The following is a 21,921-nucleotide window of genomic DNA, read 5'->3' as shown; positions in this document are numbered from 1 at the left end:
GGCAACGTCAGCGGCGCGGGCCGCCCGGCCCCGGGACGCGCGGGGCCGCGGGCCCGCCCCGCCGCGGGAACGGCGGCACCGGGAGGGGTCCTGCAGCCGGGGCAGGGGTAAACGGCCCAAGGCCGGCAGCAGAGAAAGGCGTAGTGCAGAGGCGGGGGGAAAGGAGTTGCAGAATGACACTGTTAAGGTAGGGCGCGGAGGTTTAAAGATCATCCAGCCCAACGCCCATGCCAGGGGCAGGGACCCCACTCCTGGGACCAGGTTCCTCAATGCCTTAAGGAGCCTGGCCTTAAACACTGCCACGGCTGGGGCATCTACTGCTCTCCTCAGAAGTCTAGGATACCCCAAAACCTGCTCTGATACAGCAAAAAGACATGACTACCTCTTCTTTCAATGCTGAGACCACATACTTACCCCAGTACATTCATGATACTAGAGACAACAAAATAAAATACAAGGAAATTTTATTTTTCAGTTTTATCAACGTTTTGCTCTGTTTTTTGTTGGTTTTTCATTGTTTGCTTTTGTCTTCAAGCTGCTTATTAATTGACAAGTCCGGTCAGTTTTTGTATTAAAAAGGATTTTGATGGAGGTAGCTTTGTCTCTGTCCTGGCTTTTGCTTGGTCTTGCCCGCGCAATTGTCTCAGTAAACAAACTCAAAATAAAATTAAGAACGAAACTGGAATTCCAGGCGGAGGCAATGAGCAATGCAGCCAGGTTCTCCATGTAACAGACATGGCGCTGGGGCCTCCAGTCACTATATACAGAGTCCATCATACATCCATCCCCCTCTCTCCTAAACACACTCCTTGCTCCAACGGGCTGGCTGCAGAGGAAGGAGTTTCTTCTCCTTCCAGAGACCTGAGCAGCAGCTTCCATGGAGGGAAACAGCACCCAGTCAGGAATGTCAGGCAGAGGGGTAGAGTGTGAAGGGGTGGGCTAGGGGAGTCACTTCAGCTTGGCCGAGAGGTCAACAGCACTGGCCCAGGAACTCACTGCTGCTGGGCCACCTGTAGGGCAAGAGAGGAGGACCTGAGACTCAGAGGCTGGTCACCAGAGCCCGGCCGGGCCCAGGCAGGCCCCTCCCCCCAGAAGCCCCTTACTGACCAGAGCGGGTACGTACTTGTTGGGGAGGGGGCGGCGGCGGGGGCTCGCTGCTGCGGTTGGCCAGGCGGCTGAGGATGTTGCGCTCCGACATCTGAAGGCGCACTGCCACAGGTGGGATGCGGGCAATTGTGGCGGGCAGACGAGTCACATCTGCCTTCATGTCACTCAAAAGCTCCTCCAGCTGCTTCAGAACTACAAGAGAAAGGGACATCTGTTCGGACGGGAAAGGGACACCCCAGAGGGGACAGCGCTGCTGAACACCTATCCTGCCCCTGTTTAACACACCGCATTACCTTTGTGCAGCACAGCATTGGCTGGTTTATTCCCAGCCATTGATTCCTTGGACAGGTGCTGGTGGCTCTCAGCCAGGCATTCCACCTCCGCAAAACGTGTGTTCAGAGCCATGGATGGGTGAGACGGGTCTTCGGACATGTTCAGATAGGCAGCGCGCCGCAACTGCTCCTCGATCACCAGCGCTTGTTCCAGGAGCTGCAAGGTGGGGCAGGAATGAGTCTTTCAGCAGCTGCCTGAGAGGGAGCCTTGTCTGTACCCCCAGTCTCTCCTGATGCAATTCCCCACCATCTCATAAGGTGAGATTGTGTAGCTGAATCTCCTTTCACCAGCCAGTTTTACTGAGTAGCCCAAAACAATAAGGGCTTTATGAAGCAAAGTCAGAGGCACAAAAAACCAGGGTACATTTGGTTTAATACACTACAACTCCTCTAGTATTTTCATTCCTCCTCTGATTCTTTTTACACATTCTTTTTGAGGCAAATGGGACAGTGGTTACTCTTTGAACCCAATGGAAAAGTATTCCATCCTATTTATAGAAAGAGTCTAAAATCTTGTAAGCATTTGGAGAAATCAGCTGGAATCCTGTCAGTGCAGAACTTACCACTCAGTCTACAGTCAATCAATGTTTTGCCCCAAGACTGAGACCTACATGGCTTTTACTTAATTGTAAATCACTCCCACCACTAAGCTATGTTCACTCCTAATGAGGATGAAGCAGAGACTGAAGGCAGCCCTTTCAGCAACCAGAGTTCTGTTCAGGCACATGGAGTGGGTTGCAGCAGAACAAGCAGAAGCTGTGATGGAAACAGCCGCTTGAACCTTAAGCCTCTTGCTTACCAGTAGTTCAATAAACATTTGGATAGAGAGCACTGAACCAAGCTCCCCAATACCATTTCCAGAAAAAAGGGAGCTCTTATCATGGAGCAACTGCATGATCCTGAGATACACTGCTTTTTTTATTACCCCTAAAACAAAAGGCATTGCATACATCTTTCACTTTCTTGGTAAAACTCAGAACTGCAAGAACCTGTTCTTAGAGATCCAGGCAGTTATCACACTAAGAGAAATCCTTACCTTAAATCTCCTTGCCAAAAACTTATTCTTTATTTCCAGGAAGTTACCCCTGTTCATCTCACCCTTGAAGGGTTCATTGAGGATGGCGTAACGTGGATCATTCTGAATATCCTGCCAACGGGCATAGCCATGACTGAGATGGGATGAGCTCAGGCAAACAAACGCAGTGAAAACAAGGGAATACACAGCCCAGGCAGTACTGTTCTCCAGAGGGAGTGGGAAAAGGGGGCACAGAGAGGGGACAAACAGGAGCCAAGGAAGGGGAATGAGAACTATGTCCTGCTAAGTCTTAACTATGCTGCAGGAAGCTCCCCCTCCCACCATCACTTCCCGAAGATAAAGCATTCTCTCACTTAACCTATGCCAGTCACATCCAGAATGGTCACTTTCACTGTGACAAATTATGTGCAAGGTGGGAGAATGTGTCTGTCATGGCAAGGATACTTGATAATCCCAGCTAGGAGCCAGTAGTCGTGACGCCGATGCCAGATCTCATAGGTCTTCTTGGTGACAGTGGCAGCCCGCTCTTCATTCTGCCAGAGGGAGTGTAGTTCTGCAAAGGCAAGAGACACCAGAACAGTTGGAAGTTACTTCACAAACATAAGCAGGAGCTTATAAACAAGTCCAAGAAGATAAAGATCACATACCAGTGAAACCACCATCTGCTATGTTGAACATGAAGCGCTGCTTTACTGCCTTCTTGTGCCTTTCATCTACTGACTCTTTCAGCATCTCTCCATTCTGCAGCATCACCACATCTCTCTTATCATCATCCTTTTTCTCATCTGTACACACAGGAAATTATTTAAACAAACATGGCAGATAGTGCAACAAGTTGGACCCAAATGAATCCTTGCAGAAGAAGGGTTAAGGAAGAGAAGGGAGTCATCATGCCTCACCTTTCTCATCCAGAGTGATTATAGGAGGGTCAGGGGGATTTTCAGTAGCTGCTCTGTCTTCCACTTTCTCCACATCAGCTGCAGGAAAGAAGGGGAACATGAGATGCACAGGAACATAGCAAGTCCACAGTTTCGTTCTTCAACCAGTGAAACCCAATACTATTCTGTAACTTCCCACTGATTTTCTACATTCAAGCCTATTTCTTTATGATCACATGCTTTGTACCTTTGCTTTCTACTTCCATTGGTTCATCTGGTCTTTCCTTCACTTCTGTTTCCTCTACTTTTTTTTCATCTGCTTCTGTGGAGTTCACTGGGGATTTTGCTTCCTGGGGGGGTGTCTCCACAGGCTGAGCGCACTGCTGAGGACAGCGAGCAGTGAGACACAAAGTATAGCAGTACATGACAACAGAACACAGCCACAGTCGTTTGACAAGTAAAGACACACAAAACTGTGAGGCCAGTTCTGAGGACCAGAGAATTATCTTCAAGTATCACTCTAAAAATTCATCTCTGCCTCAGATGAAATTAAGGGGTGGGGGCAGAAATAGAGAAATTCACAAGAGACATTACAAGGCAAAAAAGCCAAAACTCACCTCCATAGGGGCCTCTGTTTCAGTAGCAGAGGCACTGAGCTCCTTCTCTGGTTCAGAAGGCTCTCCTTGCTCCTTAGTACTTGCTCCTTCTTCTACTTTTACTCCATCTTCTGTGTATTCCCCATGCCAGAGCAGCACAGCAGACAAAATAGAAGCAAATCAGTAAAGTCTTCCCTGTTACCAAGACCACTTCTTTGCTCCCAGAGATCAGGCTCATCAAAATGGAACTAACATGACCCTCCCTTTTCCTACCCACTAAAAATGCTGGGCTTCTCACTGATGTCAGTTCATCCCAGGAAAGCCAGTGTCCTCTCTTGCCTTTAAGGGCTTGCACATGTCTTTGGCAGCCCTCCTAACATGAGAGTAAGTTGATCTGCGTCCACCCCCAGACCCCACCACCACAGTTCTGGTGAGGGGAACAGCCAGACTAAGGTCAGGACGCAGGGCTGTAGGAGAGGGGAGCCCTCACCAGGTGGAGGAACAGGGGCCGGTGTATTTGGCTGCGTATCCCCTGGTGTTGAAGGAGTTGGAGTTTTGGGAGAGGGTGAGCTGGGCTGTGAAAGTTTCTTGTTCTCCTCTATCTCTGCCAGTTCTGGCATACTCCAGCGGCCGTTCACATGCTCAAATTCCTGCACCTGCACAAGAGGGAGAGAAAGATGTATCACTGGAGGAGTCATACAAAACTCATCCTTACACCTGTAGAGGCAGACCACTGAGAACACAAAACAGTAGATGTGAAAGAATAGGTAACTCTCCAACTCAAGACCCCAGTGACTACAGCTGTATGTACGGCCAGCAAAGGCCACATTGCTTGGCTAGGCACCCACCTTTTTGCGTATAAGTGACATGACCCCAATGCGAGTAAGGACGTGCTGTCGAGAAAGACCTTCCCGTGGGACCCCATCTGCAAAGGTCTCTGCACCATCAGCTCCAGGTTCACATAAATGGCGCATGAACAGCGAGACATAGGCCCTGCAGTGATTGAGAGACAAGCGATTCCTCCATAAATTGGATTACCTGGAGACATGCATTGTCAGACCTCTTCCAGCACATAAGGGAAATCACCCCGAGACTCTTAACTCATAGCAAGAAGCTCTGGGGCTCCAGGCTCCTTCAAGGGAGAATTCCCTAACAGAATCACTACGTACATAGAGGACACACAGCTAACTCTAAAGTCTTGGGCCAGAAACAATCAAACCCAAGAAAGACTGGGAGAGTATTCATTACATGCTTGTACTCCTATAAAAGCATTTACTTTTGGTGACTGAAGAGTGAGATCCAAGTAAGAGCGTTAGCAACAATCCCAGCTTATACTTCATTCTCCCACAAAGAATCAACCAATACATTAAGGAAATGTAATCTCCAAGAAAGGCCCAATTCTCATTCTTCCCTGACAGGTCTAGTTGCTGTCAGTCTTCCATTCCTTCCTACTGCAAACTCACTTGAACTCTTTCTCTGACTTGCCACGGAGGTCCCGAACAAGCCACTGAGTGGTGAAGGCATCCTGAGGTGGCATTCCATAGCGCATGATAGCATTGAGGAAAGCTTTCCGCTGGCGAGCGTTGAAACCCAAAACCTAGAATGAAGGAGCAGACAGATATGGCAGGAGAAATACAGGAGCAGCTGGGATGCAAATGCCTTCCCTGGTACAACTTACCTCGATGTTCCCTCCCACACGGGCCAGTAAGGGAGGCAGAGGCTTATCCTTATCATTTCTCAGGCCCTTGCGGCTAGGCCGACGAGCTGCTGAAGGAGAGAAATGCAGCTAAGTAAAGAGATAACACACAGCATATTGTTGTGTGAATACTGCCCCAGCAGGAGAGCACCACCAAAGCATATAAATTGCCCAAATCAAGTCCCAGCTGTTTCCACACTCAAAGTAACCCAGGAACTCTGGCTCCAGTAGAACTTACCTTCAGACCTCTCATCAAAGTCCTCGTCTCCTTCTTCAGAAGCAACTGAATAGTCTGACTGATTATCTGACTGGTCATCCTGCCAGTCTGAAAGAAAAACAGCACGTGAGCCTGAGACGCTACTCCGTTACTTCCCAGCAAAATATACTTACACCCGTTTTTCCCTCAGGGTCCTGTGGATTTGTACCTCTATCCTCCTGTGAGCCATCATTGTAGTTAACTTGCTTGCGAATACGTTTGCCCTTGCCCAGATTCCTGGCCAGATCCTCCTGTTGTTGCTCATAATGGTGACGGAGCAGTTTCTCCCAGTAATCAGGATCCACCGACTCCTCTTGCTTAATAATTTCCCGTTCAACCTCCTCTTCCTCCTGCCAGAGAGGTAACACACTTAGGGCCCTATGCTCCAAGTCCCAGCCTGTCACAGCAGATATATGCCTGCCTGCTTGGCCTTAAAAGCTTCAGAGGTCAATTAAATTAATTTCTCCATCTCTCAGGAGAATGTATTAGCTGACATCCACCTCATACTCACCCCCATCTCCTCCTCACGAACCACATACTGGGCCACCTTGAAGGAGCTGAGGTACTCATTCATGCCCTGAAGTTCTGTATCTTCTGTTTCATCCTGGTTCCGATCCAACAGACGCTCAATTGCTTTGTCATCATAGTGGATGACACTACTGTCCTCACCTTCTTTGTTATCCCCTGAAGGAAGAGTACAGGCACCGTTGCTGTATGGATCTCAACAGACTAGGAAAGGGAATGCCACCCTAGACCCTCTTTGTAGAGCTATAATCAGCACTGTGTCTACAGTCTACTAAATAAGGAGCCACCCCCTTCAGTTCTACTCGCAGGCACTCACCCCCCTCAGTAGCCTCATCCTTGAAGAGCTCTTCAGTGCCAAATTTGAGAATGTCATCAAGCTCCTGTTTGGACATGGAGCCTGTCTTGGAGCCCAACCCTGGTCTCACTACCAGATGAGTTAGCATCATCTTCTTCTTGGCCACCTGAGTGATACGCTCCTCCACTGAGGCCCTTGTCACAAAGCGGTATATCATCACTTTCTTGTTCTGTCCAATTCTGTGTGCACGGCTGAAGGCCTAGAAAAGAGATGTGCTCAGAACAATCTAGAGCTGCATAAGCAGTAATCGAATATACCCCACCTACCTCCACAAGCCTCCCACCTGCCTTCATGTTCGCTCTTCGCATTAGTGAAGGCCATGCCCTAGAAGATTCCTCCACTATTTCACTTCCCATTTCTACCTCATCCTCACTGCTCTAATTTTGCGTATTTCTAGAGGGCAAGTCTCACACTCCTTCACTCTGATGATTTAATGACTCCTCTTCCTCAGGATTACTCCATAATGAGCGATCCCATTCAGACTCACCTGGATATCATTGTGGGGGTTCCAGTCTGAATCATAGATAATCACAGTATCTGCTGTGGCCAAGTTAATACCAAGACCCCCAGCTCGAGTTGAAAGCAGAAAGCAGAACTGCTGAGCTCCAGGAGCTTAGAATTAAAAAAAAAAAAAAATAAAAAAAAGTACAAAAGTAATCAAGAGTGTGCAGTACTCAAAGAAGGATTTGTAATTGACCCACATCACGTGACAGGGAATTGCTACCAATTTAAGATTCCAGGAAAGCATTAGAAGACTTGGGGCACAACAATCCCATGAGTATTAAGCACATACAAGACAAGCTTTCATTTTACAGAAAAAGTAGGTGACTATATACCATTGAAGCGATCAATAGCCTCCTGACGCATGTTCCCTGTGATTCCTCCATCAATCCGCTCGTATTTGTATCCTTCATGTTCCAAAAAATCTTCTAGAAGGTCCAACATTTTAGTCATCTGCATATAAGAAAAACCACCACCACAGAGGAGTGAGGCACATGGGGATACCAGATCAAAAGACTTCTTTCTCAGAAAAAGTATTCCAGGCCTAAAGGTTTTTCTCCATATACCTGAGAGAATATGAGGACTCTGTGACCTCCTTCCTTCAGGTTCTTTAACATCTTCTGGAGCAGCAACAGCTTTCCAGAAGCTCGAATAAGGGCACTACCGTCATACATGCCATTTGGCATTTTTGGAGCTTCCTAAAAAGAAAGAGAAAGAGGGAATAGGGGGCAAGGGACAAAAGCAGCTTGAAGGGATCTAACTTGGTCTTAGTCCCCAGCTGATGCTGGCTCACACCTGGTCACTTAGCTTGGCACAACTGCAAGGTATAGCACTGCCTGTAAGAAACATCAGTGCTACCCTGTGTCTGTTCTCTTGCAATTTGACTCCTACATACCCCCCTCTTTTTTTACTTAGTCCCTATTCTCATAGTCTTCACCACCTCACATGAGTCAAAAGACATCTCCTACCTATCATATAAAAGTGCTGGAAAAGAAATGGCCTTCCAGCATGTTGGGTCTAAATAAAGACAGGATGGAAAAAAAAAAAAAAACACACAGAAGCAAAAGGAGAGAAATGGGAACCCCTCCATGCTTCACCTAGGGAGCTAACTGGGTTCCTGACAACATCCAGCAGGGAATTTGCTTATACAGAGTAAGTGACTGGACATACCATAGCAGCTACAGGAAAGAGGTAGGGGTGGTTACAGCACTTCTTCAGATCCATAACAACATTGAGCAATGAGACTTGGTTACCACCACCCCGTGCATTCAGTGCCTCGAAGTTTCTTGTCAAAATGTATTTATAATATTTCCTGAAAACAAGAAAGAAAATAAAACAACTCAGGCAGTTGTCATGAGAATGACTAACCTACTCTTCTCTTGCTAAACTCTGCACAGCCTCTAGCATTACTACCTAGGCTCTGCCAGTGGCACTCACTATTTCTTTATCCCTTACAGCAGAGCACAGGATTAGTCCTTCCTCTGCTCTAGTGGCAGCCCACTGTGCAGAAAACCCTGCAGAGTAAGGATAAGGCTGTTCAGCATCCTCTTTGGAACTGCAGAGCAGAGGAACAGTAGCTCAACGGCAGGTGCTCTCTTCATCCCCATACTCACTTCTGCATGGGACTCAGCTCCACTCTGACAATGAGTTCAGTCTTAGATGGCATATTTTTGAAAACATCAGCCTTGAGACGCCTCAGCATATGTGGGCCCAGCATGTCATGCAGCTTCTTGATCTGATCTTCCTTGGCAATATCTGCAAACTCTTCTAGGAAGCCCTCCAAGTTACTGCAGGGAAACAGACACTCAGCAAACAGCACAAGGGAAAAAGCAAAAGAGCAAAATGAGGGGAAAGGAGTGACAAGACAGGCAAGGCTGACTTGCACTGCAAGACATACTGGAATCTCTCGGGAGTCAGGAAGTTCAGCAGGTGGAACAGTTCTTCCAGGTTGTTCTGCAGGGGAGTTCCTGTAAGCAGCAGCTTGTGCTGGAGCGAGTAACCATTCAGCACACGGAAGAACTGGAAAGGAGAGAGCAGGGAAGAAAGTGGGAAAATAAACCAAAACACACACACAAATACATCAAAGGCTTATTAAGTCATAGGCTTATAAAAAAAAAAATCTAGAAAGTTGACACCGATCTAGGGTTCAATTTAGATCACATCAGCTGTTTGGACAAGAGCTCCAAGTAGTTCACATTCCAGTCAGGGTTACTAGACTGATCTTATTTGGATCATTGTTCTGCATAGCTAAACCATGACTGCAGCAAATCCTCTGAGCCATCAGGTGCTAGTAGGTTTCCTTTGCTCTTACAAGTTACAGTCTCTTTCAGACCACAAATCATTTATAGACTGCTGTACTATGTATTTTTTCTCGCTAAATTAGTGTTCCACATTCCTACAACTACTCTGCCTTGAGAATTCTAGAAATAACTAAGTCACTCTTCCTATTCATATCACTCCTGGCAGTGTTTCAGAGCTCTGAACAAGCAGAGGAGAAGAAGAGCTAAGGGTTTGCCAATGTGTCTTGAAGGTAATTTGCACTGGTTTTCACAAAAATGAAGTAATTCCAGACAGATGTAGTGAGCAGTTAAAGTACTGCACTGAAAAGCATAAGTGTACTATGTTCACCTGCACAAATCGATGGTAAAGCAGTAATTTATTTATGACTTTGGCCTTTTCTTTGCTTATCTTACACTTAGCATGATACAAGGTCAAACTTAATCAAAGCAGCTGTACTAGATGGCAAACAAAAACCAATCACTTATATATTGGTTATTGCACCAGAAGAGTACTTCTAGTGGCCTCCACAGGGATTTATCTTTCTAAGCAGTTATAGTTTAAATATTTTTATTTTGGAATCAAATGTGTCAGTTACTAATTATATGTGCAAAACTTTAGGAGATGACCCAAATTTGTCAAGAAGCATCTGACCTATCTATCTTGCAGCCAAACACCTGTAAGCTGTTCTTATAGGACAGGAAAGTGCTGAAAAAATGATTTAATGGTTCTGCATAGCGTCATAGTGTAACCTTGAGCCTTTACATCCACTTTCAATTAATGAATATTAATAGTAAGCATTCATTCCTACTTCCAATGGTTTCAATGCTAAGCATAGAATGGCATCCAGTCTTAGTGCCTACAATAAAATAAGATCTAGAAACTGAACTGCATGCACAGCTGTGATGTGATGTCTCAGGAAGATACCTCATGCCAAGATCCAAAACACTAAAGCCATTTAAACAAAACAAACAAAAAAAGAAATCAAGCAGCATTTTTGTCTTACAGTCTCCAAGAACCTCTAAAACCAGCTTTCCAATAATAATTGTTTTTGGCATACTGAGCACTAGAATACAGCTGAAGACTGACAAATCAACACCAGAATTAAGGCACAAGACCTAGGGAAAGGCTGGATTAAGAAAGTACAGTCAAGTCTACTCAATTCAAACAAGCTTAGTTAAGGTGCAGCCTCATATTAAAGCAGCGATATGGCTTTCAGCACCTACCTAGGCATTTTTGAACACCTCTGCCCACCTTCAGTTTCTGTAACACCTAATTAGTTCTGCTACAAAGCCAGATGAACACAGAGAACAAGCCTAGTCTGGAAGCAGGGTAATTCTGCTCATGGAGAATGCTTTATGCTCAGCATGGTAAACCTTTACAGAATAGAGGTGGCGCAGGCATGCGATCTCCTTTCAGAGAAATCACTTTGTAATTGAGAGCAACAACCATACCCAGGTTTTTCTGTTTTTCAGTCTAGACCAATTGCCCATTAACCTGGAAAGAAAGCTGTTTTAACAAGTAAAGTTGTTGCCAATGATGATTTATCTCTAAATGCAGGCTGTTGATTTTTCTTTTTAATAACACATCAAATTTACTACTGAACAAATGACTAAGAGCTGCCTCTGTCCGCTGCAACATATACCATGCCCATGAACCACCTATGCTTCTCTGCACCTTAGACTGGTTGTTCTTCAGTCTGTGAGCTTCATCCACAATGAGACAGGCCCAGTCAATAGAGCCTAGTATGGCCATATCAATTGTGATCAATTCATAGGAGGTGAGAAGCACATGGAACTTGACAGCAGCCTCCTTCTGCAAAGGAAAAGGATGAACATTAATGGGATAGAGAATGTAGTGTTCCTCCATAAAGTTATCCTGATGAGCCGTGGTCAACACCACATCAAAAATTTTCATACCCGCAGTCTCCTGTCACAAGACTCAAAATGCTGCCCAAATAATTTCAGCCTTCTAATTCCTTATTGCTCTCAACACATGTAAGTCTCCTCAACCCCCTCAGTACCTGCTATTTTTGAACAGATACCAAATAGCCTAACAAAGATGTTTAACAACTAAGTAGTGAGGAGAGGCATGTTAGAGAATTGAGATTTTAAAATTTGGAGAAGAGTGGCTCATCAGAAAGGTAAGACTTCAAAAGATATATAGTTTACCATGGAATTTCAAATTACTATTAGTGTTTAAGGCTGTTCCATTTCAAATGAAGGAAATGAGTCTGCCTCTGCCACTGAAAATGTTTTAGCTTCCATCTTGGTTTTACTAGGAAGACTTCAGTTCTACAAAAAGTAGCCACCTAGGTCAGAGTCTTCCTTCCTGTCTGGGCACAAAATGCAATTCCTCACATGTCTCGGTATGGCCTGTCAGTCAATTCTTCAGGATGAAAAGGTTCATACTTTTTTTGTATACTTGTCTTTTATACACCGCAGCAATTCTGACATCAACTTAGATCTGTAGAAAAGATGCACAACTTCACAGATTAAGTAGGGAAGACAGAGGGACTTGCCTAGGGTCAGTATTACCTCAGTCAACTATCTTTCTCCAGTACTAAATCAGTTCAGACTAGCAGAAGTCTTTAAACAGTCTATAGCAGAGTCTGAACATCCACTTGTCATCAATTTGCAGTTATTTCCCCTTGGAAACTACAAGCATAATCAGTTCTCAGGCACAGCAGAGTATCTGAACCTCAGCTGCTGAAAGTCAGTCAAATGAATCTCTATTTAGGCTTGTGTTAAAGCAGAGCTCTGTACCTTCATTCTGGATGCTTTTTTGCCTCCACGTATGGCATTATCCTCAAAAGTGAACTCATTCTCACGGATGATGGCCCGGCTGTCTTTGTCCCCGACGTAGGTCACTACATACATATCTGGGGCCCACATCTCAAATTCTCGTTCCCAGTTGATGATTGTAGACAGTGGTGCACTCACCAAGAAGGGACCCTTTGAGTGGCCCTACAAATAAGAGGCAGTAAGAGCATTAGATGACTGTAATCACTAATACAGGCAGAAGCTCCCTGGGCAGTGACCTCCCAGCTCTCACCTCTTTGTATAAGGAATACAGGAACACTGCTGTCTGCACAGTCTTTCCCAGACCCATTTCATCAGCCAAGATTGTATCTGTGCCCTGGGCCCAAGAGAAGCGCAGCCAATTCAGCCCTTCCAGTTGGTAGGGATGCAAGGTCCCCCCTGTTACATCGAGGTACTCCGGTTGCCGGTCATATTTCACTGTTGGCTATAGTGGAAAGAAGGAAGAGTTGGAATCCTTTCACTCATTTAGATAACTAACAAGAGTCCTTTCTTAGCCACCCTTAGATTCACTAGTACAAATGAGGCTTCAGAGAAGACATCAAACCCAATTTCCAAATGGCCAAAGGCAACCAACAAGAAGCCATTTTTGTTTGTAAAACCCGTTCACCAAGAGCTATGGAGTCTGACCCAATGGACACAGTAGACCTTTGTCTGAAGGCCCTCTAATGCCATTTATTCTTTCGGCTATGAGGGAGCTCCAACTATATGCTGTTCACTCTTTGGTTTCCTATTTACCTACAGGCACCCCAAAATATGCAGCTCTATCAGATGGCTTCAAAGCAAAAAACAGTAACTCACATCTACTGTGGGAGTCTCAGGGGGTCTCTCCAGTTTCCGCATCTTCACTTTCTTTAACTTCTTACCAGGCCTGCCCTCTTCACCTCGCATCAGCTCCCTATGCAGACACAGTCCCAAGTACACATAAGTTTAATGGCTTTTTATTAATAGATCCAGAGAAAATGATTGTAGAGAAGAGGAGGGCAATCACCCAACTCAAACAGATAGGCTCAAGCAAACAGGGCTGGAACCTTCATGCACTGGTAGAGAGGCACAAGGTCCCTGCCCAAAGGCATTAAGGAGTCAGCAACAAGAAGATGCTTCTTGCCCATTTCTCTATTAATCCAGCCAGTGCTAGAGCCTGACATACTTAAGTACTTTCTCTTGAGTGAAGGGAAAGGTAAACAATCCCTAGATACTTCTCCTACCTGTGATTCCAGTAGGCTTGCTTGTAGAGATCATAATCTTGAATATCCACATCTTCACTTTCCCAGGATGCCTGGTCATAGGGTAGGTCTCTCCATTTAATCAAATAGTGGACATTCCCCTTCTTATCCACACTGCAGAAGAAACCAGTATGTCTCAAGCACAGTGAGATGACAGTATTCCCCCAATCCATTCAAATGAAAGGGAAGAACTCTTAGTGAACCAGCAGAAACAGAACAACGTCTGTCATACCAACAAAGAACTCCCACTGTTTCTTCCCAGTTATACTGCAGTTTAGCTCATCCCCTTCTCCCTTAGTCCTGCTTAAGGTCTTTGTTGAAAATCCTCTTTGTTACACCCCCTACCTATGATTAAGGATCCTGTGGATCATCATCCACTCTGGCTTGATCCCGTATCGATAGAAACGCTCTTCCATCTCAGCGTATTTGGGGTCCTTGTTTTTTCTCTTTCGGCTTTTCTCTTCTTCCCCTCCAAAGTCTCCCGAGGGCGGCTCATCCATATCATTTTTGCGTTGGTAGTTACGAAACATGACCTGGCAGTGCAACTCCAGCTGCAGTCAGGACACAAGCAGTCAGCAGGTGTTTTAGCCTCAACTGCCTACCTTTATGCCATAGTTCGGTTCCTCCACTCACCTGCAACTCTGACACCCAGGAGCAGTGCCAGTAGGACATGCCCTGCCATTTGACGAAGAACTGCCTTTCAGGCCGACCCTCCAGAGGTTTCGGCGGTGGAGCGTTAGGGTCTGCATCAGGTGGACGTGGTGGTGCAGGGCCAACTGGGGGCTGACCCCATTTCCAGATCAAGATCTTCTGCACCTTTCCTTTCAAAGCTGGGCACTGGGAAGTTAAAGAGAGCTTGATGCATCACAATGTATGTACTCTAACATGGAAGCACTGAGGAGCAGAAACAGTCAGTTTTATGGTTTCACTACACTGACAGAATTTGCTAGGCTTGACAAGCCCAGTAGTCTCCCCAACTACAACTTTATTGAAAGCCTGAGCAAAAAATATTTTGCTGTAGAACTCAGGGCCCAACATAAGCAGCTTTTTTTTTTTTTTGCTCATCACCTTATGAAAGAAATTTAACACCATTTCAAGAACTTTCTGGAAAAGTGTGGTATTTCACCTAACCATCTACTAAGAAAGGTCTTAGCATTACAAAGCTTACAAGAGTGCAAAACCAGCACTCAGTTTCAGCACTGGTTGATGTCTCAGCATCAGGTTAAATTACTTGAAGCACTGAATTTACTTGCACTTGTTCTCCTGCTTCTACACACATAAGGGAGCCCAAACAAGTGACCCCTGGCATGCTGGACTAAAAACTGCCCATCTACTCTGCACAAATCTCGTGAGAACCAAAGGCTACAGCCTGGTTATTCCCACTATCTGGAAAAAGCAATCAGTCAAGGCACAACACAGCTTCAAAAAGTCAGGCCTTTAAGCTTTGTGACAAAAGTGTACGAGGAGACAGTCTTCAAAGGATCATGTATTTCCATGGAAATATGAAGATCCAAAGGGATTACATCAATCGCCTCTTGTAGCAATAGGAGAATGGTACTAGCAGAAACTCACAGTGCAGCGAGGACACAGCCATTCTCCATTGGGAATCTCAGGCAGTGGGGGATTCAGACAGTGGATGTGATAGGATGAAGGACAGGCATCACAGCACAGCAGCTCTCCTCCATCCTTGCAGACTCTACAGAACTCCATATGGTGGTCATCCTCTTCCTCAGCATCCCCCACTACATCCTCCAGGATTTCCTCACCTTCCGAGTTATCCTCCTTTGCTTCCCACTGAATGCCTTCTTTTTCCTATGGGAGAGGGAAATCCGAAAAACAAAGTGATTATTTAATTACCACAGAAACAACCCCAAGTCACCTGACATCTCCCTCAGACATCATCTCTTGCACCATTTGAGGAATCCAATACTCACACAGTGTGGGCAACTCCATTTGCCCTCTGGAGCTTTCTCCATGTCTGGGTCCAGGCAAACCATGTGGTAGGCACGAGGGCAGGTATCACACAATATAATTTCTCCTCCCTGCTGGCACACCTCACAGTAGTCCTGGTGATCAGTCTCATAGCCATCCACAGCCACTGTGGAGTCCTCCTCACCTGCAGAGGGTGACGAGGAGTTACCACAGTACAAGCCACAGGTACAGGCTTCCTACAGCCAGGGAGGGTATTCTCCCAAAAGCCTACATAGCCATCTAGAGATCCAGAATACAAAACTCTTATTCCATGTAAGTAAACAGGGCAAGAAGAAAGACCTGGAAACAGGAGCAAAACAAGTCCCTTTGTGCCCCCTTCCACCCATGAAATAAAAGGTACATTAAGGTCAGGAAAATCCAGCACTGCACCTGTTTCCCCAACAAAGACCTCCTGACAGAACTTCTGAAAACCTTTTCTTTATTCAAAATAATATCAGGTTCTTCCTTCACGATCAATTCTCCCTCAAGTACACTGTTAAACATCAAAACTCCACACAGACATCCCTCTAATCTTCCTACACACTTAGCTGTGCTTGTCTCCAACTGTTGGCAAGTATCTTTACCTTTCTTTTTCTTTTTCCCAGCCTTGAGTTTTTTGCGACTGCGGCTACTACGGCTTGTAGATCCATCTGAAACAGAGTAGCTGTTGATGCTGGCATCATCAAAGTCTGACTCCACATCCAGATCATCATCTTCACTCTGAGGTAGGTAAGAGAAAAGCTTTGTTACTCAGACACACATGCTGAGGGGCAGCAGTCAAACACATCCCCAGGATTACTATCACATCATGACCTTCTTCTCATAAGGCCAAGAAGGGAGCATCACTTACTGACGATCTTTTACGCTTGGAACCAAATCCTCCCAGTTTGATTTTCAGTGGCGCCACCTTCTTTGTTTTAGGTTTCTTGATATCAGGAATACGAGGACTGGCCTTTGGCTTCCTCCGGGCATTGGGTCCTGGGAACACAGGAGGCAGAGTCAGAAGGGCTATGGTGTTGACAGCACTCACGTTTTATCCTCCTGCCAGACTCTTCATCTCACCTTTGCCCTCCTTCGTCTTGGCTTTCCTGAGTGGCACGTCTACAGGGGGCTGTGGCAGGACAGCATCCACGTTTGTCACCATACTCTCGACTACTGCAACAGCTGCAGCTGCAGCAGCTGCCACAGATGCACCTGAACTTCCCTTGAAGGGGTTGTTTGTGCTAAACTCCCTCCATTTGGCTCCCAGTACCATCATCATCTTCGACACGGCTATTTTAGGGTTCTTGGCTGCAATAAGTGGCCTGTGTACAGTTAAGTAATGAAGGAAAGGTTACGGAACCACCCTGAAATCCAGATTATTCTTCCCCACCACCACCCTCATCAGCACCTTTATCTCAAACTACATTCCTTTCTAATCTCTGATCTCAACAGCCAATGAATCTCCCCACTCTCATCCTTCACTACGTGAAATACGGAAATGTTTGGAGGCTTGGAAAAAATAAATGGAATTTAGCATAGTAAGGAAGAAAGGTGATTGGGAGAACTTGCATCATCTTGATAAGTGAAAGCAAAAAAGCTAGTGATCAATTATTTTACTGTTGCTTCAGTTTTCACTCTAGGTACTACTACTAGTGTGCCTTAGGTTCCAAAATCAAGGAATCTAGTTTTTGTCCCATCTTTTTATTTGTTCCCAAGTAAGTTCAAGTGTAGGCTTGCAGCTCACCTGACAAACTGGCTGAAAGCTTTGTAGTTGGTGAGCGTGCGGTAATCCTCCTCTGTGAAGATGTGATCAATATCCTCCATGCCCCAATCTTCCAGGAGCTGAGCAGATGACTTTGGCTCCTATGGAAAGAGAATCATGGCAACTCTGAGCAAAGCTTCCACACGCACATCTTCCACATTCCACAGATGACCCAGGGAATTTTTTTCCCCCACATCCACTTATCACTACCATAGGACACAGCTGCAATAGCAGAGCAGTGGAAATGGAAAAAGTAATTCCCTGTGTGCTTAAAGCAGTAGAGAAGGAAGAATGCAAGGTGGGAAAAAGGTGAAGTCAAGAGAGTCTAGTGGAAGAAGAAACTACACAGTCCCAACTCCCTGTGCAATCACCTAGGGAGAGCACATTGATCCCCCAAATCGATACATGGGAAAGAGAAGCAAGCAGTCAGCAGGGTAGCTTGTTACCTTTGAGTCATCATCTTCTTCCTCCTCTTCCTCCTCCTCCTTGCGCTTGGCTTTGTTTTTCTTTTCCTTCTTGGGTCCTAATTTCTTCTTTTTCTTCTTCCCAGGGGTATAATCACTGCCCTCACTGTCAGAGCGCAGAACCTCTTCTTCTTCCTCCACAAACTCATTCCCCTCACCAGAACTGTCCCCCAGCTGGAGAGGGAGGTAGAGATCAGGCATGAGAAAATACCCTGGATAAACACTAAACATTGCTCTCTCCCCAAGCTCTACAGGATTCATTCAAAAGATTGCTGCTATCAGCGAACAACAACAGTAAGCACCCTCACCCTATATATCCATATTTTAGACTGTCAGCTTAGGCATCCTTTTTCTTACCTCCTTCTTCTGACGCTTGCTGAGCTTGGGCACTTTGGGTTCCTTCAGTTTCTTGGGCTTCTTCTTCTTCTTGATTTTGGGAGTGTCAGCCTCTGATAGAAGCTCTTCTTCTGGCTCTTCTTCAGGTTCTGTATGTGAAGGGGTGACATGTCTCATTCAACGCCCTTCTACACAGTACAGTATAGCCCTCCTTCACAGAGATCAACTTGTCTTCTTGCTAGGTGGTTACAACTCTTACTGCTCACAACAGATACACAAAAACTGTATCTTAAGGTACCACCAACATGGTTCCCCCCGCTCCACCACCTATTTCCACAATCTTGCTTCTCCAAGCAGACTTGCACTCAGAACTTGGAGACGAGAAGTTCGCCATAACCCAACAAGAGGAGGAAAGAGCATAAAACAGATGGCCACATCTAAAAGGGGCAAAACAGTGAATGCATGTGAGAAGCTGAGTAGGATACTGTTTCAGTCCATGGATCTCCAGGAAAAAAAACATCTAGCCTCTTCAGCAGTACAGAACATCCTACAGCTGCATGCAAAATACAGGCCAGTAAGCCACTACTTTTCCTCCTCCATAGGAAAGTTGCTACTCAGCAACTCTATTCTGATCCAGATTAGACAGAACCTTCCCCCAGCCCCAGCAGCTAGCAAGCTGACTGCCTGGCCAGAATACACGCCAGTTCCCCAGCACCAGTGCACACTTCCATCTGTGTGCCCCCGTTCCTGGCTGCCCTTGGCCCGAGGGGGCAGAGGCAGCCAGACAGCCCTTCCTTCTCTTTGTGGCAGGCTGCGGGAGCAGCGCGGCCACCCGCCCTCCCCTGCCGCCCCGCCCACTGCACACAGCCAGAGTCACTCCTTCTCCCTCCAAGGGAAAATGGCCTCCTGACCACCCGAGCTGGGCAGGATGGAGGACGCTACAGGTCAGAGGAGCTACTGCAGCCGGGGTAGAAACAGCACAGATAGAGGTCTCAGAACCTGGAGTCCCATGCCTGGCCCCTGCCATATTCCCAACCAATGGATGTCTCTTTGCTCCCGTGGTACTGCAACACCAGGTCCTTCAAGGATCACGCATCTTCTCCCCCAAATTCTGATTTAGAGCCTCTAAATGACCCACCCCTTCCAAGGTATCACCTCAACCTCTCAATTTTGCAGTGATTTTACCAGTTTTTTTTGCAAATAGATTTTCATTACTGATAGTCCCATACTGCCCAAGATCTCAGAGGTGCCAGGAAACTCCACAGACAAGGCTTAAGAAAAAAAAATGCCAAACGAACAAAAATCCAAAACTCCACACCACCATCCTCCCTCCTCCAGTTATGTTTCTCATATATGACACAACACTCCAGCATGAACTAGTAGGAAATCCCACACTTGTCCTACAATTGACTATATACATCACTCCTTTTTCACAAGGAAGCAAAGAGTCCAGATGCATGTCCACAGAGCAGGTTATCAACAGCAGCAGCAACAAGAAAAAAGCCGCAAACCCGAAGAAATCCCAGGGCTCTAACTCAAGCCTCATGTTGATGATGAGGATGCAAATACAAGAGAAAAAGCAAGACACGAGTACTAAAAAAAAGCAAAGGTGAGCAAGCAGCACGGAGTAAGAATCCTCAATAATTGGGTGTGGTGATGAAGGAAAGTGGGTCACGCAACAGCCCAGGGCAGTTTTCTCTGGACGTCAGCTGGTCTTAGTTCCCAGATGAAAGCAAGCCAGGCAACCTGCCCTTTCACAGGCAGGTTCTCCTCTTCCCCCTCCCCATTCATGAAAACTGAAACTCGCAAGCATTTTGGTACCCGGTCAGAATTGGATGCTCTGTCTCCACCCTCTATACCTCCTCCAAGCACAGGCCCTGACAACCTGCAATGGCTTGGAACAAAGTTAGCTCCACCTGACACAAAGCCTCGTACCTCTCACTTCAAAGTAACCCTGGGACACAGATATCAAAAGCATACGTGTGACTTGCAGGGGAAAAAAAAAATTACATTCCCCGACACATCAGGCATTTCACATACTCTGCTTGAGACCAACATTACCCCACCCCACATGCATGCCCTGCAGGCCCCCCCATACCTGGATGCTGGGGAATAGCGTTGTTCAACAGGATCTCCATGTCATCATCATCACTGCCCCCTGAGCATGGTGATGGAGATCCAATGCCCGAAGCCATGTCCTCCACACTGGGGGGGGCCTGGGCTTACACAGGTTTTCTGTCGTCTTCTTGCCAGTCTGGCCAGTACTTCATTGAAAAGAAAAAGAGAAAGTTACAGCAAACCTGAACTCCGTTCTCCCAAGCAATAGTGCTACTAAGAGGATCGGTGAGAAAGCTTAGACAGCAACTTTACTGGCTTTGGAGTCAATGGATAATAGAACCACTGGCAGCAAGTATCAGTTTAGAGTTGTGATAAAGCAGGCTTTGGAGACACTAGATATTAAACTGAGTCAGCAACTCATTGCTGGCGAGGAAGCCAAAATAGCTGTCCTAAAGGAAAACTCTCCCGTCCTCTGCAGCCGGGTGCCCTCGGTTATTTCTGCCTTGAGCCAGGAGAAGGCAGAGGGGCAAGCAAGGCAGCCGGGCTTCCAAGGGAGCCCCGGGGCCAGCGAGGCGGCTGTCAGCGCGGTCCCCTGGCCAGCAGCCCCAACCCGCCCCGGGTTGGCACTGCAGCGCTGGCCCAGCCCCTACCCGGCCGCACACAAAAGGCCGGGCGGGCTCGGCGGCCCCGCTCCGCCGCCCCCGCCCGGAGCGGGGCTGCGCGGCGCAGGGCGGGGGCGGGGGGCACCGTCTCCCGGGCGGGGGCGCGGCCGGGGAAGTCCGGCGGGCGTGCGGCGAGGGGCCGCCGTTCCGCGGGGGCCGGCGCAGGCCTGGGCTGCGGGCACCGGCGAAGGGGTTGCGGGGCGGGGGAGGAGGGGCCGGACCCGTCCTGCGGCCGCCCGGGCAGGGGGACGGCGCGTCCCCGGAGGAGCTGCGGCCGGAGCCGACGGGGCGTCCGGCGGCGAGACGCGTCTGCTGGCCCGGACGCCCCAGGAGGCGGCAGATGGCCTTGCCCGCCCTCGTTCCCTCCCGGCTCCTCACCCGGCTCCGGACCCTCGCTCCTCTCTCACCGCTGCCGCCGCTGAAGGGAAAATGGCTCCGGCCGCGGCACCGCCTCTTAAAGGGGAAAAAAACCCGGCTAGGCCCCGCCCTCTCCCGCCTACATCCCATAATATGCCCCAGGACCCCGGCAACAGACCCCGCCCCCGTCTCCCCGGCAAACACACACCCCCTTCCCCCCCCCCCGACATCCCATAATACTCACCCTCCCCTCAGAACTTCCCACTCACTGCCCGGCCCGGCATCCCATAATAATAACCACCCCTCCCGCCGGTAACATCCCATAATACTTTCCCCCCCCCCCCCCCGCCCGCACCTTCACCCCGAGAAACATCCCATAATACTCCCCCACGCTCGCACCCCTTCCCTCCGGCATCCCATAATACTGACCCCCACCGAGAAACATCCCATAATACTGCCCCCCCGCCCCGCGCGGGACCCCGCGCGCCGGGGCAGGGCGCCTCCCGGGGCTGCCATCCCATAATAGGCACGTCCCCCTCCCGCGGGGAGAGCGCGGTGGGGGGGGGAGGGCGCACTGTGAGGACCCCCCCCCGAACATCCCATAATAGTCACACCCCGAGCGCGCACATCCCATAATAGTCACACCTCCCCCCCCCCCCCCCCCGCCTCGCGCCCAGGCAGGCATCCCATAATAGTCGCCGGGAGCCACCGTCCAGCAGCCCGGC

The 21,921-nt window shown here is 47.7% G+C and overlaps 1 protein-coding gene and 1 non-coding gene across 5 annotated transcripts; both read right to left on the bottom strand.

Moving 5' to 3' along the window:
* Positions 1–447: 447 nt before the first annotated feature.
* On the bottom strand, positions 448–21,306 carry CHD4 (chromodomain helicase DNA binding protein 4). Of its 4 annotated transcripts, none has more exons than XM_068181842.1 (40): positions 21,218–21,306; positions 20,218–20,383; positions 18,141–18,268; positions 17,766–17,957; positions 17,302–17,420; positions 16,638–16,879; positions 16,426–16,553; positions 16,160–16,295; positions 15,539–15,720; positions 15,177–15,416; positions 14,238–14,441; positions 13,950–14,155; positions 13,587–13,718; positions 13,180–13,276; positions 12,614–12,805; positions 12,325–12,525; positions 11,237–11,374; positions 9,180–9,301; positions 8,896–9,069; positions 8,453–8,594; positions 7,849–7,980; positions 7,618–7,735; positions 7,269–7,393; positions 6,743–6,980; positions 6,413–6,585; positions 6,071–6,251; positions 5,884–5,994; positions 5,628–5,716; positions 5,413–5,546; positions 4,798–4,942; positions 4,440–4,605; positions 3,971–4,080; positions 3,601–3,733; positions 3,375–3,452; positions 3,123–3,260; positions 2,920–3,028; positions 2,476–2,608; positions 1,401–1,596; positions 1,124–1,299; positions 448–1,010 (listed from the first exon to the last, which is right to left on the bottom strand). In XM_068181842.1, the coding sequence occupies exons 2-40, from the start codon at positions 20,312–20,314 to the stop codon at positions 993–995; spliced, it is 5,775 nt and encodes a 1,924-aa protein (XP_068037943.1). In that variant the 5' UTR covers positions 20,315–20,383; positions 21,218–21,306; the 3' UTR covers positions 448–992. The 4 variants fall into 4 exon arrangements, with proteins under 4 accessions (XP_068037943.1, XP_068037944.1, XP_068037945.1 ...); XM_068181843.1 differs by having other exon boundaries at positions 5,628–5,713; XM_068181844.1 differs by having other exon boundaries at positions 5,884–5,970.
* Positions 4,274–4,412, bottom strand: LOC137469832 (small Cajal body-specific RNA 11). The gene has a single exon (XR_010996711.1). It is a non-coding gene; the product is annotated as a small Cajal body-specific RNA 11 (non-coding RNA).
* Positions 21,307–21,921: the final 615 nt, after the last annotated feature.

The sequence above is a fragment of the Anomalospiza imberbis genome, chromosome 2 (assembly GCF_031753505.1).
Source record: "Anomalospiza imberbis isolate Cuckoo-Finch-1a 21T00152 chromosome 2, ASM3175350v1, whole genome shotgun sequence".
NCBI classification, from domain to species: Eukaryota; Metazoa; Chordata; class Aves; order Passeriformes; family Viduidae; genus Anomalospiza; species Anomalospiza imberbis.
Note: the sequence above shows the minus strand (reverse complement) of the source record. Positions and strands in the feature narration are given on the sequence as shown.

Coding starts and splice junctions, on each gene's coding strand:
- CHD4 (XM_068181842.1), bottom strand. CDS start 20,314: ATGGCTTCGGGCATTGGATCTCCATCACCATGCTCAGGGGGCAGTGAT. Junction 11,375..12,324: donor AAAAAGCATCCAGAATGAAG/GTACAGAGCTCT, acceptor TTTCCTTTGCAG/AAGGAGGCTGCTGTCAAGTT. Junction 1,597..2,475: donor TTTTGGCAAGGAGATTTAAG/GTAAGGATTTCT, acceptor CCCACCTTGCAG/CTCCTGGAACAAGCGCTGGT.